Below are 16,514 nucleotides of genomic sequence, written 5' to 3'. Positions count from 1 at the left end.
GCTGCACATGGAGCTGCTGGTTTTACACACTGTACTTTAACCCCAGTATCCCCAAGAAGATATTGGTGTAAGGGGAACATGTCAGTAATTCTGGTGTCATCTGTGAGGTGGTCAGTGCAATTTTAACATTGAATGTGTGTGTAAAGCCCACCCTCCATATTGGACAATTAGCTCCTGACTGGCAGCAGCTGTAGATTTTGTTTTCATTTTGCTGCTTATGCAGATTATTCCTGATGTTTATCATTTGTTGAATCAACAAGTTATTTCCATGACCTATCTTAGCCTATTTGATGAGTATTTTAATTGAGGTGTGGTAGAGACAGGGGCTGTAGAATTCCACTCCAGCCCATTCCTGTCAGGGCAGATGTGTGGATATGTTCTGGGTGATCTGGAAATATACAGCAGATTCTGATATGAAAACAGCCTCTTTGGCTGATTTAGTCCATCTCCTGCCAACGTGGAGACCATGGGTCCAGTCAATGCCCTCTCCTAATCACTCCGAGCTGGTGGACAAGGAGACAACACCCAACAAGGTCATTTAAACAGACAGCCATCCAATGGCCACTCAGCACTCAGGTGCTTTGACTGAGTTTTGTTGTTGCAAAGTTTGTGGATGCCCTGTAGTAACCTTTAAACGTGAAGGTCTAGCTGAGCGATGGGTGATCCAAACACTTTACCGGCCCCCTGTTGATTGTGCAGTCTGATTCAGTGCTGGGCTGCACACTGACATTATTGAAGTGAGGAGACAGTGTGTAGTTTGCATGCTGCCTGTCTCAATGAGAACAAATGTAGACTCATCATAAATTGTAATTCCTGTTTTCTACAATGGAAGTTTCCTCACTGGAAGTTTTCATCCACAGTCAGTTATTTAGTTGAAGCCATACTCTGTGTTCATCCTGACAGATTCGTACCTGAGGGACATTAACAATATCTCCCTGGAAATACCATTTCCGATTGAGCAGTTTGGGTTTCTCTAGCCTTTCCATGTTTGAAACAGGGATCAGTCTTCATATTATTAATATACTCCTTTTGAATATTGTTTAATGAATGAATAAATATGTTTTTGGTGACAAGATGCAAACTCAGAAATCCAAGAAAGATGAGACCAGTGTATTATAAACCCTCACTTTAAACTTTTAAACAGTTACATTCTTATGTCTGACCATTCTGTGCTGTATTGAGTAATTATTTTCATATTGTTCAGACCATTGAAATTGGTTTGTTCAGTATCATTCTGAAACCTCTTACTAAATGCTCCATCCCAGTTCAGTTCTTCCATTACACACCTTTTTATCTATTGTTCATTCCTTTACAGAATGCTTGTGATGTCGACAGCATTGACATTAGTGGGATTAACAGTAACTGGTGTCACAATGAGGCAGCTGGTCTTGCTGGGTTAAACTTTCACCAATATACCATCCCCACTCCTTAACTAAAAACCCTCAGCATTAACCCCAACTCCCAAACCCCAGCCCAAAACCCAATTTACATCAGTCATCCTGATTTCCAACTTGAACACCTAATCTGAACTAATAACCTCTGACCCTATCCCCAGTTTATCACTTGAACCACTTCAAATCTTCCCCCAAACCTATAAACCATACGTTTCCAGTAGCAGGTCTATTGGTTATGGTCTGAATAACCATGTGTGTTTTCAATTGATTATTCATCTATTTGCCCATTAATTTTGGCTGGTCTGATTCCTGCCCTAAATATCCTGCAGTGGTGTAATTTGATTCACTCTTTTTCATGATGTATGGTCCTGAATGATTCAAAACATGAGGAGAATGAAGATTGGGGTCTCTGGTCTCCTCAGACCATGAACTAACAAGGACAGATGAGCTGCCCTCAGCCTCTATCAGTCCCTGTTTCACTTGGTCACTCACAGCTGAGTCCCAGCAGCCTGACAACTCCATCTGAGGTTTTCTCTCCAACAAAATCTCAATAATTTCCCCCAAAATTCACCGATCACGGTGATTTCAAATGGGAGCTACATCCTGTCAATTGGTGTCACTGGGTGTTGGGACAATGACAGGTCATCATTTAACTCCATGTAATTTTGCATGTTTTGGATGTAACCATCATTTGTGTGATCCTCACCCTGTGCTCTCATATTCACAATGTTGATTTTCCAGAGGAGGAACCCAGTGGAAGATGCCTCTCAAAACCAGCTCCTTTCACAGACTGATCAACTGTCACTGCCTTCTGTTATGTTTCTTCAGCTTTCACATTGGGAAAGGTAATTCATTTCTCAGCACTTCCTTTGTTTGACTTCTTTTAAATTTCCCAGTTTATTTTCCATGCTGAATGAGGCTGGTGATCCAATGCGATGGATTATGTATCTCAGTGTGAACATTGGTCCCAGTGTTAATGTGATTTCTGTACATTTCCCATCATTGACTGTTGAAAAGAGAGACAGAAAATTAACACGATACAAACAGAGTTCGTCGAAGGTAAAGTAACAAATAAAGACAATTGTAGAGATAAAGTTATCACACAAATGCTGCTGACAGAACATAGAATAGTCCAGCACAGTTCAGGCCATTCGGCCCTCAATGTTGTCCCAGTCTTTTATCCTCCTCTAAGATCAGACTAACCGATTCACCCTTCCTTGTACGATCTTCCATGTGCCTATCCAAGATTCACTTAAATGTCCCTAATGTATCTGACTCTACTACCACTGCTGGCAGTGCATTCCACATACCCCGCCCCCAACCCACTCTCTGAGTAAAGAACCTACCTCTGATATCTCCCCTAAATCTTCCATCAATTACCTTAAAATTATGCCCCTTCATGATAGACATTCTGCCATGGGAAAAACTCTCTGGCAATCCACTCAATCTATGCCTCTGAACATCTTATACACCTCTATCAAGTCACCTCTCATCCTTCTTCGCTCCAATAAGAAAAACCCTAGCTCCTTTCTTCAGATGTCATGCCCTCCAGTCCAGGTAATGTCCTAGTAAATCTCCTCTGCACCTTCTTGAAAGCTTTCCAATAATGAGGCAACTAGAACTGAACACAACATTTCAGGGCTCTGTAGAGCTGCAGCATAACCTCGCAGCTCGAAAACTCAATCCCCCTGCTCATGAAAGCTAACACTCCATACACCTTCTTAACAACCCTGTCAACCTGGGTGGCAACTTTGAGGGATCTATGGACATGGAACCCAATATCCCTCTGTTCCTCCACACTGCCAAGAATCATGCCTTGAATCCTGCATTCAGCATTCAAATTCAACTTTCCAATGAGAACAGCTTCACACTTTTCCAGGTGGAACGCCATCTGCCACTTATCAGCCCAGTTCTGCATCCTGTCAATGTCCTGTTGCAACCTACAACAGCCCTCTGCACTATCCACAACTCCACCAATCTTTGTGTCATCAACAAACTTACTAATCCATCTTTCCACTTCTTCATCCTACTCATTTATAAACACCACAAAGAACAGATGTCCCAGACCTGTTCCCAGCAGAACACCACTGTTCACCAAGCTACAGGCGAATACTTTCCATCAACCATCACTCTCTGTCTTCTATGGGCCAGCTAATTCTGTATTCAGACAGACAGTTTCCCTGTATCCCATGCCTCCTTACTTTCTGTATGAGCCTACCATGGGGAATCTTATCAATTGCCTTCCTAAAATCCATGTACACCACATCCACTGCTCTACCTTCATCAACATGTTTTGTCATATCGTCAAAGAATTCAATAAAGTTTGTGAGGCATGACCTGCCCCTCACAAACCATGCTGACTATTTCTATTCAAACTATGGTTTTCCAAGTAATCAGAAAATCTGTCTCTCAGAATCTTCTCCAGTACTTGCCCATCAGCATCATAAGACTGCTTGGGGACTGAGTGTAATTCCCAGGATTATCTCTATTTCATTTCTTGAACAAAGGAAAAATGTTTGCCACCCTCCAATCAACTGGCACTATTCCAGTGGACAGTGAGAATGCAATGATCATTGCCAAAGGTGCAGCAATCTCTTCCCTCACTTCCTGTAGTAACCTTGGATATATTCTGCCTGGCCCACGGGATTTATCTATCTTTATGCTTTTCAAAATTTTCAGAACATCTTCCTTCCCAAAATCAAACTGTTTGAGCATATCAGTCTGTTTCACGCTGTCCTCATGAATGTCAAGGTCCCTCGCAGTAGGTAATCCTGAGGGAAAGTATTCATTAAGGACCTCCCCTATTTCCTCCTATTCCAGGCGCAAGTTCCCTTACTATCCCTGATCGGCCCCACCCTCCCTCCTGCCATCCCTTTTACATAATGATAATGACAAAAATGGGTGACCAAATTTTAACCTCTAACATCAGATTGTTGTACCTGAGACCTTTCAGAGAGTAACACGGTTGCCAAAAAGGGAAAACATGGATCTAAAATGGCTGCAGGGGCCACCTGCCCAAAGGTTGAGCAAGATTCATGAGACCCATTTGTATGAAACAATCTATCTACGGTGAAATTACCATTTTATTTGAAGAAATGTAATGAGTAACCATTAAGATATTTTCTCCCCCAAATTAGTACAGTTGTGTGTGTTGCTTTAATATTTTGGGAGATGCAAGAGTTACCAATCAATCAGACAACTTGAAAAAACAAAGTATTGCGACTCTGGAATACACACTGAACTGTATTTCAACAGCTGCTTTTCAGCATCAGGACTGAGAGAATGAAAAGTGAATTTGTGTAGCAAGAGCTGGAATTCTCTCTCCCTCTTTCTGTTTCTAACATTATCTCAGAAACAGCACCCAGTGAAAAAGTAAATTTGAGAAACAACTGTTCACCAAGAATTCAAAGATCTACAGATTCTGAACTGTTGAGGATAAAAGTCACTAAACTCTGATTTCAGGTGAAGAAATAACACCCCAAGGTGTCTAAAGGCCACATAAACATTATTCTCACTGCCTCTACCACTGTCTATTTTGAACTTCCTACCTCTGTGTTTGTGTGCGTCTGTTCATTTTAATCATTGGTTCTTGAATCAAGTGAGTCATAAAAGTCCTCTTTTCATTCAAGAAAGGCTTGAAAATGGGCTCTTGCATTGTGTAGTGAACTTGGTTGAAGTTGAAAGATCATCACTGTGTGCTGAACAAAATAAATAAAATGTTTTTGCAGCTGACTAATAGGAGTGAGAAAACAGGGAGCTGGTTCCCTTCACACACTTAGTTACAACAAGTTCAAAAACTGAATATAAAATTGGAAAAATACATTTATCCTCCTGAATCCTGAAACTTCCTCCAGTCAAAGTCCAATAAGCTCTCCAGCAGCGAAGTAATTCAGTTTGGTGAAAGGCCTCCTCAGTGAGCAGGATGTGACATGAGATTCTGTTCCTGACCTTCTTCCTTGCTGACAGGCTCAGGCTGAAGAAGGGAACAGACACGGCAGGAGGAGGGAATATTGTGAACTCTCTGAACATGCGATCCCCTTTCAGTGCAAAATCTCAGGCAAGTTCATTTCATCAAAGTTACAGATTAAACTCACAGTGTCACTTTGCTGTTCGGTAATATCTATTGCCTTTTCATTTCCTGATCCCTTTTCCAGGGTTCTGTTTTGGAAGAGCTATAACTTCCTCTATCTCAGTGTTGGCAAGATTAAAGCCTTTGACTGTGGCTTTATTTTATCACACAACTTGATAAGTTGATGGAGGATTGAGGAAATAGGTCAAACAGTTGTATATTTTCATGTGTATACAAGGACAGCGAGTCTGATCATCATAAAATGTAAAATCACCTCTCCTGAGTTACAGCCAAATCCCAGCTTTATACAACATATTACAACATTATTTATGACACAGACACTGTCGATTCTTCACCCAGTTCTTGACTCCATCCTTATATAATTCTGACCAGCAAAATGTTTTAATATTTTAGCCTGTGTTTTACAAATACTATTGAGACCTTACAACGGCATCAACGTTTTGTTTGAGAACACTCTTGTGAAGGGCCTTGGACCATTTTATTCCTCTAAAGGTGCTATGAAAAGAAAAGTTGTTGTTGTTGCTGATTATCAATTCCTGATTATGCAATTAGTGTGGGATTTCCCTCAATTTTCCAGCAAAGTCACAGTATTGATTTAAAAAGCTTCTGAGAAAATTTCTCAGGTGTTGATTAATGCTTACCTTGTGATTGTATTTGCAGCAATAGTTGGTGCTGAGTTTACAGTTTGTGGATACCTGAACAGTCACATTAATAAATCTCATCACTACATTGGCCCAGACCCATGTTCATTGAAAGTGTCTGTAAAGGAAACAGGCTTAGAAATAGAAGCTCATCTCATTGGGAATGGTTCATCTTCCTGGACACAAGATCCTGCAGCACCTACACCTGCAGCTTCATCAGAAATCTGCATCACCTGGAAAGGATCCGTTGGCCAACTCTACATAACCCGTGGTGATATTGGAAAGTCGTGTCCAACTGCCATGTCCACTGGAGGGAAATTTTGTCAACATTTCACTCTCACCAATAGCAGTTCACACAAGAGTTCACCATTGCTGAGAGACATTATTTACATAAATCAGTCAGACTTCAGTCCAGTTCACATGGAAAATGCTTCTTATTTGGAATTTACTGGATCTGAAGGAGCATGTGGTGAGTAGAATAATAACTGACACATTGTGAATCACAGATATGTGACTTTATGACTCTATTTCTCACAGATAAAGAATAAAATAGAAACATAGGCCCAGGCTTTCTCTGTTTCTCCTACAACCACAGGAGGAGGAAAGTGTGAGTGGGGGGTGTGTGCTGCTCCCTGTCTTCAGAGATGTCCCCAGTCAATGGGGAGGGGGAGATGGGAGGCCTGGGCTATATTATGGAGCACCAGACGAACACTAAAAACAACACCTTGATTCTGTCAATAATGTTAATTGTACATCACAACACAATTAATTTCATGGCCTGCTTAATGAAAAGGATCGATGGCTTTAAACCCAGGTTGTGGAATATGCATTTCTTTAAGCTTTAGAGTATATTTCTCACAGGTAAACTACTCCCAGTATTACAGGAATATTAGTTCCTGTCCAGCTAGATTTGGCAATGTCTGTTCTTACCAGATTCAATTGTAATCTAATAAAACTGAAAGGTTTTTGGTGAATTAGATGATTAATAATAATCACAGCAGATGTGAAGTTTTCAGCAATTTATCAGGATCCACATTAAGAGTTTAATGTTCCCGATGCTCTATCAGGACCACAAGTGATTTACTTTCCCAGTCCCAAGCTTCCTTTCTCCTTTCCTTGTATTGTTCCTGTTTCTGATGCAGTACCTTTCACTCGGGAGAAAGATCTGGCTGGACATCATTGAGTTGCCACGTACATTCAGTTTCCCTCTCCCCAGATACTGCAGGCCTGCTGGGTAGTTCCAGCATTTCCTGTCAGTGTTTCACAATTTTAATTGTGCTGTTCAGGATAAAGTTCTAGACTAAGATGGAGATGTGTGTACAGAAAGTCTTTTTAACATTACACTGCAATTTGCAAGCACATGTACATAACATTTCAAATTTCGAAATATTTTCCTGATATTGAAATGTTGAGATTCCCTCTTCTTTCTCACTGTCCCTTTCCTATTAGAATCACCATTGGCTGATTGCTTATATCAGAAAAACAAATTGACTGACCTCACAAGGAAAGGACAATTGAAAGTAAATGATGCTCGCTGTGCAATGTTACTGACCAACAGAATCCTGGGGCAATGTGATGGGAACATTTCAGTCGGGTAAGTGTGAACAACTTGAAGTTGACAACAATGTTTAAAAGTTGATGTGGTGAAGGGGCACATTTTGGACGTATTTTATCCAAGGATTAAACAGATTCACTGCCAGGTTTCGGTTCCTTCCTGCTTCAGGAAGGTGTCTGTGAGGAGTGTTCGCCTAGTTTGAAGGTTTCTGACAAGTGAATAAAATCTCCTGTGTAATGCAAAGCTGCTATTTTTCACCTTCAATGTTTTGCTTGTCATTAAAACCCCTCAAAGAATGTGAAATATTAAAATGCATTGTGTTGTGTGCTTAGTTCAAATGTTTTATTTCAAGTTCATAGACCCAGTAAAAATGAGCCTGAACACTGTATTCTGCCATTTCATTCAAACTGACACATTTTGCGCTGACTTGGAGGCTCTGTGGCCTGCATTGCTTTTTAGCAGCAGAGGGAGAGACAGGCAGCGTGCCATGGTTGGGAGCACTGAGCAGTCAAGGGGCTGGACATGTTGTTGTTGTACAGCACTGGGCTCTGTCAATGTCACACCGAGAGCTTGTGGCAGCAGCTTATGTGGCAACACATTGCATGGGCTTCAAGCAAATGGCTCTGTCTAAAGGTCAAAGGGACCAGTCCTTAGTGGAGTGAAGGGGACTATGTGTCAAGGAACTCATCTCATCCCAGTCCAGGGGCTTGGCCACAGTCTTCCAGAATGTGGGGATCCCTGCAGTCCAGGGACCAGGCCAGGAACAGCCCTGAGGTAACGTTCAAGCAGGTTGGAGATCACAGGTACATCAGCTGGGGTGCTGTGGGGACACCGGTCTTTGGGCTGTCTCTCATTTGAGGCTGGCCTGCCCAAGTTACTCTGGGGACTCGGACATGGTCCGAGCTGGAGGTTTGGGTATTAATGGTCAGGGGCTTTTCAGGGTCCTTTCCATGGAGTCCTGGGGAAAGCAGGAAGCTCAGGTCTGAGGATGAGGTTCATTGGATTGGGTTGATGAGGAAATGGTGGGAGTGAAAGGAGGAAATTCAAGATGGAAGGCTGGGATTTCCTGGAGCATGGGATGGGACAGAATGCTAAGGGTGCGATTGTTCTCACAAGGTGCTGCCACTTTGGCCACAACATGGAGGAGGTGTAAGGCCAATGAGGGCATCACAATTCACAGAACCATGGGCTCCGAGGGTAAAGTGGGAACATTGATGGTTATATAAAGGGGAAGGATAGAAATGGTGGAGGCTGACAGGTCACTGAAGATGCAAGGACAGCAACAGGAAAGGGAGCATGAAGCAAAGGGAAGATCATCATTCATCTCGGGTAAAGACTGCTCATCACTCACAAGGACACTCAACTGAAATCGTCATATATGAGTATTGCATCATTAACATCCCAGTGAAGCAGTCTGGGAAGGATGTCCCACAGTCAGCATCCCAGTGAAGCAGTCTGGGAAGGATGTCCCACAGTCAGCATCACAGTGAAGCAGTCTGGGAAGGGTGTCCCACAGTCAGCATCACGGTGAAGCAGTCTGGGAAGGGTGTCCCACAGTCAGCATCACAGTGAAGCAGTCTGGGAAGGGTGTCCCACAGTCAGCATCACGGTGAAGCAGTCTGGGAAGGGTGTCCCACAGTCAGCATCACGGTGAAGCACTGTGGGAAGGGTGTCCCACAGTCAGCATCACGGTGAAGCAGTCTGGGAAGGGTGTCCCACAGACAGCATCACAGTGAAGCAGTCTGGGAAGGGTGTGCCACACTCAGCATCACTATGAAGCAGTCTGGGAAGGATGTCCCACAGTCAGCATCACAGCGAAGCAGTCTGGGAAGGGTGTCCCACAGTCAGCATCATGGTGAAGCACTCTGGGAAGGGTGTGCCACAGTCAGCATCACTATGAAGCACTCTGGGAAGGGTGTCCCACAGTCAGCATCATAGTGAGGCACTCTGGGAAGAATCAAATAGTCATGTGGGGCAAGAAGATTTACTGAGTTAGGTTAGGTGAGCGTTTAATTTATTTTTATCACTTAACGTCTTTATTTTGGGTTTATAGTTTACAAGTGCTGTGGCCCAGAGAAGAAGAACCTGGAAAAAATCAACGTTATTGATTTTATAGACGATCTGAGGGTCTAATTGAGCAGAAAGTCATGGGAGTAGATCTCAATGCCGTGGTGTGCCCCTCCTGCTCTGTGGGGAAAGTGGGACCAGAACATGTGCAGGAAGTGGCTCCAGCTGCAGCTACAGGAAGGGAGCCTGGGTTTCAGAGCTGGAGCAGAGACTGGGGACACTGTGGAGCATCTGGGAGGCTGAGGGTATCGAGGATAACACGTACAGGGAGATGGTCACATCACAGGCTAAGACTCCAAAGTGAGAAAGTGAATAGTTGATCACCTGGCCGAGTCACAGAACGATGCAGCAAGTCCAGGAATCCCCTGTGGCTATCCCCCTGCAAAACAGATAGACCCACAATGGATCCTGCTGGGGGTAATGGCCTCTGAGAAGAATGTAATGACCCTAAAATCTGTTGCACCGTGGTTGGCTCTGCTGTATTGGAGAGGAGGAACAGTTTGGAGTGGAAGGGTGAACAGCCAATGGTTGTAGACTGCACAGGTATCAAATTCATGGCTTAAAAAAAGGAATGAGGTCCTACAAGCAGAATATTGGGATTCGTTTTCAGATGTTTCATCACCGTACTGGGTAACATCATCAGTGGATGGTATGGGGCTGTCCCTTCCTGCCTAATGCCACTCAGCTTGGGGAAATAATGGCCCGTTGTCTGTGACCAACATTCCCTCGAGTCCATGCATTGTAGAAGATGCTTGCACCTTTCCAATCGTTTTCCCCGTGTTGAACAAATGGATTCTGTGCAGATCCAACCACTTTAAATGAGCATCCACAATGACTGAAAACACGGAGTGTGTGAAAGGACTGGCGTTGTAGACATGTGACTGAGTTCAGGGTTTACCCAGTCATTCCCACAAATGTTGGGGAGCTGCTGGTGGTAATTTGTATCCTCATTGGCACTCTGGGCACTGCCCCACCAATGCAGCTATGTCATCATCCAATCCTGGCCACCAGATGTAACTTCTCACTAACATCTTCATTATGGAATCCCCTGGATGACCCCGGTGGAGTTCAGCCAGTATCTGTCAATGACCTTTCCTCAGGACAATCACTCTTGCTCTCCATAACAATATGCCACCCTTTATGGTGATCTGGTCTCACTGAGTCCAGAAAGGTCTCAATTCTGGTGATGGTTTCTTTCCTCTCTCACCACCAGCTGTTTTTGTTTTGCCAGGACGGGATGTTTTTGTGGCGACAATCTGATATTTTCAGTGGTGACCAGAAGGGTGTCCAGAAAGTTTAAAACCAGAACAGACTCTTCTTGTGGTGGAATCACTGGCCAGTGGGAGGCGCCTCATGGCATCTGCATTTCCCACTTGGCCTCCCGGACAGGGGTCCAACTTGTCACTGTCTGCCTAAGAATAAGGGCCCACCACTGTATTCATCCTGAAGCTCTGGGTGGCATGGCCCAGTCCTCATTAAGTAGCCCTAGCAGGGGATTGTGGTCTGTTCCTATTACAAATGTACACACGGAAAGGCACAGTGGAACTTTCTCACATCAAAGGTGACCGCAAAACCTTCCTTCTCTATCTGGGCGTATCTTCGTTCAGCATCAGCCAAAATCCAGGAAGCATGCACTATCGGGCGTTCCTCTCCATTGGCCCTCCAGTGAGCCAACCCTACCCTGATATCCCACAGGGAGGTATCGCACATCAGCACCATATCTCGCTTGGGATTGCAGTGAGCAAATACCTGAGACAATGACAGCTGCTTCTCTACTTCCCTAAAGGCTACATCTGAGCTCCAAGGCCATTCCCAAGGCTGACCCTTTTTCAATAGAAGATGGAAGGATGCCAGAATGGAGGCCAGGTTGTGGAGGAACGTTCTGGAATAATCCACCAACCCAAGGAAAGGCTTATGCTCCGGTACAGATGAAGGAGCCTCGGGATCTTTTTTCAATGAATCTCAACCAGTTCTGTCCTATCAAGCTTGGGCCTGGGCCTTTTACTACAATCAGTGGGAACTGACCCAGCTCCTTCTCAGAAAAGACCGGAACTGAAGTTGTACCCTTAATCTGGAAAGGCTCCCCAGTATAGGCTCTCAGCCTGGCTGAGGTCTTACACAGACTTAAGGGTTAGAGTCCAGAGGGAATTTTGGTAAAGACTGGTTCCACAATCACTGATACAGTCGCGCTGGTATGGACCTCCATTGGAACTGGGTGACCATTTAACCAGACCTTTATTTTGATTGGTTCTGATTTGGAGATGATGGAGCATTTTAACTGTTCCGAACCAGCTGTCGGTGAACTTTCCAGTGTGTGCACTCTCCTGGATAACGGCCTGTGAGTTCTTATTCAATTCAGGCCAAGTGGGACCCCTTTGCCATCTCGGGTCCACATACTGGCTGTGACTACAATGGTCTGCCAGGCCGGATCAAGAAGAAAACGTTAACTGGTTGTCCGAGGCTTGGCTTTGTTTTGGGGTTTTGCTGTGGGCTGTCCAAGGGTCCCTCTGTTCAGGATATGTCCTGAGTGAGGCTGTGCAATGGCCTTCCCTCATGTGATGTTCCCAAGCTCAGTCGGCCTGGTGAGGCTGTCCACTTCCACCAACATACCCTGTAACTCCAGCTCCACTTGCTGCATTTTCCAACCAGAAAGCCAGTTGTAGTGCCTGTTTGAAGTCCTGTTGGGCTTCAGCTAGTCAGTGCTTTTGCGTGGTCACCTCATAAAGCCCACACACCAAACGGTGTCTCAGCATCTCACTGAGGGTTAAACCAAAATCATATTCCCCTGTCAGTTGTCTTAACCTCATCCAGGTCCTGATACGGATTTCCCTGAAAGGTTCTCACATTGTCGAGAAATACCGATGGTGTCTCAGAATGAGAGCAGGCTTGGGTCTGTAACAAACCTTCACTAAATCCATCAGCTCTTGAAATGTTTTAGTGTCTGGTGCTGCAAGGAAACTCAGGCTCCTAATAACCAAAAAGGTTGTGAGGCCACGCGCTGTCAGGAGAATTACTCATTGCTTGTTATCTGCTCTAATGTCATTTGCTGGAAAAAATACTGCATTTTTCCACATTCTGGGCCCAGTCTTCGACGGCAGGATTGAATGAGTCAAGCTTCCCAAATAGCAGCACGATACCAGAAATGTTGACCCCATCTCAAAGACACCTGTTGCAAGTGGATCTCTTCAGGAACGTGCTTTTTTCTCATCATTACAGAAATAACTCACTGAAAGCTGATATCCCATCACCAAGTCACCCTTTATTTACACCAGCGTAGTCTATAACACTGACCCAGCGAGCTCAGGGCTGGCTCCTGGAGGGAGCAGAACCCCTGACACTCCAGTTTGTATCTGTCAGCCAAGGCTCCCTGATTGGACCAAGTTAACAGCCCCAATCAGAGAACCCATATTCTCTGAGATCTACCTGACTGACCTTGTATCAGTCACTACAGTGTTCAGTAACTGCACCTCACGCTGGGTAAGCCATTGAGCCACTGCCTTCAGGAAGTCTGACAATCCTCTTGTCTCCCAGTTTAATCTTACCTCATGGTTCTTCAGATTCATCTGAGAAGGACCTGAGAAGAGACTGATGCCCCCATTGAAGCTGCTATGTTTGAGCTGGTGGTGATGTGGTTTCTTTGGGGCTTAACAGAGACTCAGATCAGACACCTTAGCAATTATTACAGTATGTTTATTATCAGACTGAGCATGGCAGGAAGGGATCAGAGCAGCACACATAGTGATGACATCATGATAAAGGCTGATGGGTTCTGATGCAGAGTCACTGGACTCGGAACATTCATTCTCCTTTCTCCCCACAGATACCTGACCTGCTGAGTTTCACCAGCAATTACTGTTTTTGGTTCATGACATAGACTGAACTGAATAAATAAGTTAATATTGACCCTAATGTGTGAATCCCTGTTTCTTATCCAGTCCAGAGCTAACTGTCTGTGCATTTTCCAGCCTGGAGTCTGATCTACGTAAGGTCCTGATGGATATGGATTTTCCAATGGACAGTGAAACCTTTGTACTTCCAAATGTTAAGGCTGCTGTGATCAAAGTGGATGTGAAAGGTGTTTTAGCATTTACAGTTACTGCCACTTTCTCATGGGTAAGTGTTTTCACAATGCAGTAATTAATAAGGGTGCAGTAAGGAAATGTGACATTGTCTGACTTGATAATATTTGAGTATTAAATACCCCCCGGAGTAAGGATCACACAAATATTTTACTGCAACAGTTCAATAGAATCAGATCGTTTCTAACTGGATAATCTGAACAATGACCAAGGGGGAAAGTCTCAGCTTTGTAGTGTTGCTTGTGATGAGACTACATGAGCCCTGTGCCCTCCTGGAGATGGGTGCTGTGGTGCCAGCTGTTTCCAGTATACCCCACATGGTACAGCCTCTTGAGAAGGTGCTCCCTGAGCCCTGTGTGTGTCTGGAACCAGGTGATGAGCTGCTATCCTGGTTTTACACAGCAGCCTCCCTGCCTGATGTAATACTGAATTCCCCAACTTGGACCACCCAGGGCCAAGCAACAAACATGTGCATCACAGAATCTTTATTCAGGAACATAGCCAGTGACATGGACAAATGGGAACTGACCATCCTTGTGCAGTGCCCGAGGGCCTGTCCTGGTGTTCCTGTGCAGCTTTACCCCATTGGTTACTGCATGGTTAGTGGAAGGCAGCTGACTTCCAATGGGGGAGACTGCAGGTGGCTTTTGCAGGATTTCCTGGGGAGACCCTGGGCCTGGCTTCGGACTGCACCATCTCACAACAGACAGCAGCTGTCTGGACTGACAGAGTAAGGGACAACAGCAAGGGGACTGGTGGAGTGGCCACAGTGAGAGCACAAATGCTGTTACCCTGAGAGAGGGCATCTGGTTGATGCCCCATGGTGCCTCTGCCAGTCCCCCAGGCAGCATCCCCAGATCCCTAGTGATCTGTTGGAGGACGAGCTGCTGGCTTGCTCCAAGACCCTGCAAACCCCTTTGCCCACTGGGATCCACAGTCATGTTCACAGCGGGTCTGAGCCTGCATGGGACAAAGCACGACCTCAGTCTGAACTCACACTGCAGCATTGAGGGGTTTCTTGGCTTCTGTCTGTGCTTCAGAGGCTGAGACAGTGAGCACAGATACTGGATCACTGCCCTGTCAGCTGCTGCAGTCAAGGAGCTGGCTCCCACTGCCACAGGGGAAATGATGGGATCCAAGCTCTGTGCAGTGCCCTCTGTCACATTGGGACTGAGCTTCTCCATGCCCTTTGATAGGCTGTCTGACATGGCCTGCTAATGTACCAAGCATCTCAGTGTGCATTCCCATCAACCACCTTCTGTAGGCCTCCCATTAATGTCCCCATCTGTGTTCCCTGCAGCAGAACCTGTCCTCCATGGAGTTGGCACACTAGGTACCCATTTCCCCTGGCAGCTCACCTGTGAGATCACGTTACAATGCCCCCTCACCAGTGACCTGGGTTTGAACTTCCGCCTCCTCATGGCTGTGAGGAGGGCCCCAGCCGGCACTTCCTGGGAATCTGAAAGCAGCCAATCAGAACGGGAGGGTTGGGATGTTGGAGGGAGAGGCAGAGGAAAGCACCAGATCCATGGTCCCACAGTCTGCAGCTTTCGTTTGATTCCCCATCTCAGGGTGAGAGTGAGGAGGGGATTGAGAGCAGCAGGGGTAGTTACTCACCGTCATCTTAATGTCCCCCATGAAGCCATGGGCTCTGTTCCAGCTGTCCCCATGATTCTCAGCATATTCCCAGAGGTCCCTCCGTGAATGAAATGGTCCTGTCCCCACTGATTCTGTCGGCCCTGTAGCTCTTATGGAGAACCTTGTGATTGAGTCTGTTGCAGTGTGTTGGTCTGTGTGTGTGTGTGTGTCTGTGTGTGTGTATATAAATATGTGTGTGTGTGTCTGTGTGTGTGTGTGCATGTGTGTCTGTGTGTGTACGTGTGTGTCTGTGTGTGCGCGTGTATGTGCGTGAGTGTGTGTGCGCGTGTGTGTGTCTGTTTGTGTGTCTGTGTGTGTGTGTCTAAGTGTGTGTTTGTGTGTCTGTGTGTGTGCATGTGTGTCTGTGTGTGTGTTTGTCTACCTGTGTGTGTGTTTGTGTGTGTGCACGTGTGTCTGTGTGTGTGTGTGTGCCTCTGTGTGTGTCTGTGTGTTTGTGTGTGTTTTTGTGTCTGTGTGGGTGTGTGTGCATGTGCGTCTGTGTGTGTGTGCGTGTGTGCGCCTGTGTGTGTGTGTCTCTGTGTGTGTGCATGTGTGTCTGTGTGTGTCTGTGTGTGTGTGCGTGTGTCTGTGTCTGTGTGTGTGCGTGAGTGTATGTGTCTGTGCGTGCGTCTATGTGTGCGTGTCTGTTTGTGTGTCTGTGTGTGTGCATGTGTGTCTGTGTGTGTGCATGTGTCTGTGTGTGTGTCTGTGTGTGTGTGCCTGTGTGCTTGCCTGTGTGTGTGTGCGTGTGTGTTTGTGTGTGTGTGTGTGTCTGTGTGTCTGTGTGTGTGTATGTGTGTTTGTGTGTGTGCGTGTCTGAGTGTGTATATGTGTGTGTGTCTGTCTGTGTGTGTGTGCGTGTCCTGTGTCTGTGCGTGTGTGCCTGTGTGTGTGGGTCTGTGTGTGTGTGTGTCTGTGTGTTTGTGTGTGCGAGTGTGTCTGTGTGGGTGTGTGTGTGCGTGTGTGTCTTTGTGTCTGTGTGTGTGTCTGTGTGTGTGCGTGTGTGTGCATGTGTGTCTGTTTGTGCGTGTGTGTGTCTGTGTGTGCGTG

At 45.5% G+C, this 16,514-nt stretch overlaps 1 protein-coding gene across 1 annotated transcript in view; it reads left to right on the top strand.

Moving 5' to 3' along the window:
* The first annotated feature begins 2,149 nt into the window (after positions 1–2,149).
* LOC148147392 (uncharacterized) overlaps positions 2,150–16,514 on the top strand; it is a 78,200-nt gene continuing 63,835 nt past the window's right edge. The window contains exons 1-4 of the mRNA XM_087995614.1: positions 2,150–2,239; positions 6,145–6,594; positions 7,575–7,719; positions 13,713–13,860. Coding sequence (XP_087851740.1) covers positions 2,155–2,239; positions 6,145–6,594; positions 7,575–7,719; positions 13,713–13,860 — 828 coding nt within the window. The 5' untranslated portion in view covers positions 2,150–2,154. The remainder of the gene's footprint in view (positions 2,240–6,144; positions 6,595–7,574; positions 7,720–13,712; positions 13,861–16,514) is intronic.

This window comes from Chiloscyllium plagiosum, unplaced genomic scaffold (assembly GCF_037043375.1).
Source record: "Chiloscyllium plagiosum isolate Xiang-an unplaced genomic scaffold, Cpla_swu_hap1 HiC_scaffold_17, whole genome shotgun sequence".
NCBI classification, from domain to species: Eukaryota; Metazoa; Chordata; class Chondrichthyes; order Orectolobiformes; family Hemiscylliidae; genus Chiloscyllium; species Chiloscyllium plagiosum.
Note: the sequence above shows the minus strand (reverse complement) of the source record. Positions and strands in the feature narration are given on the sequence as shown.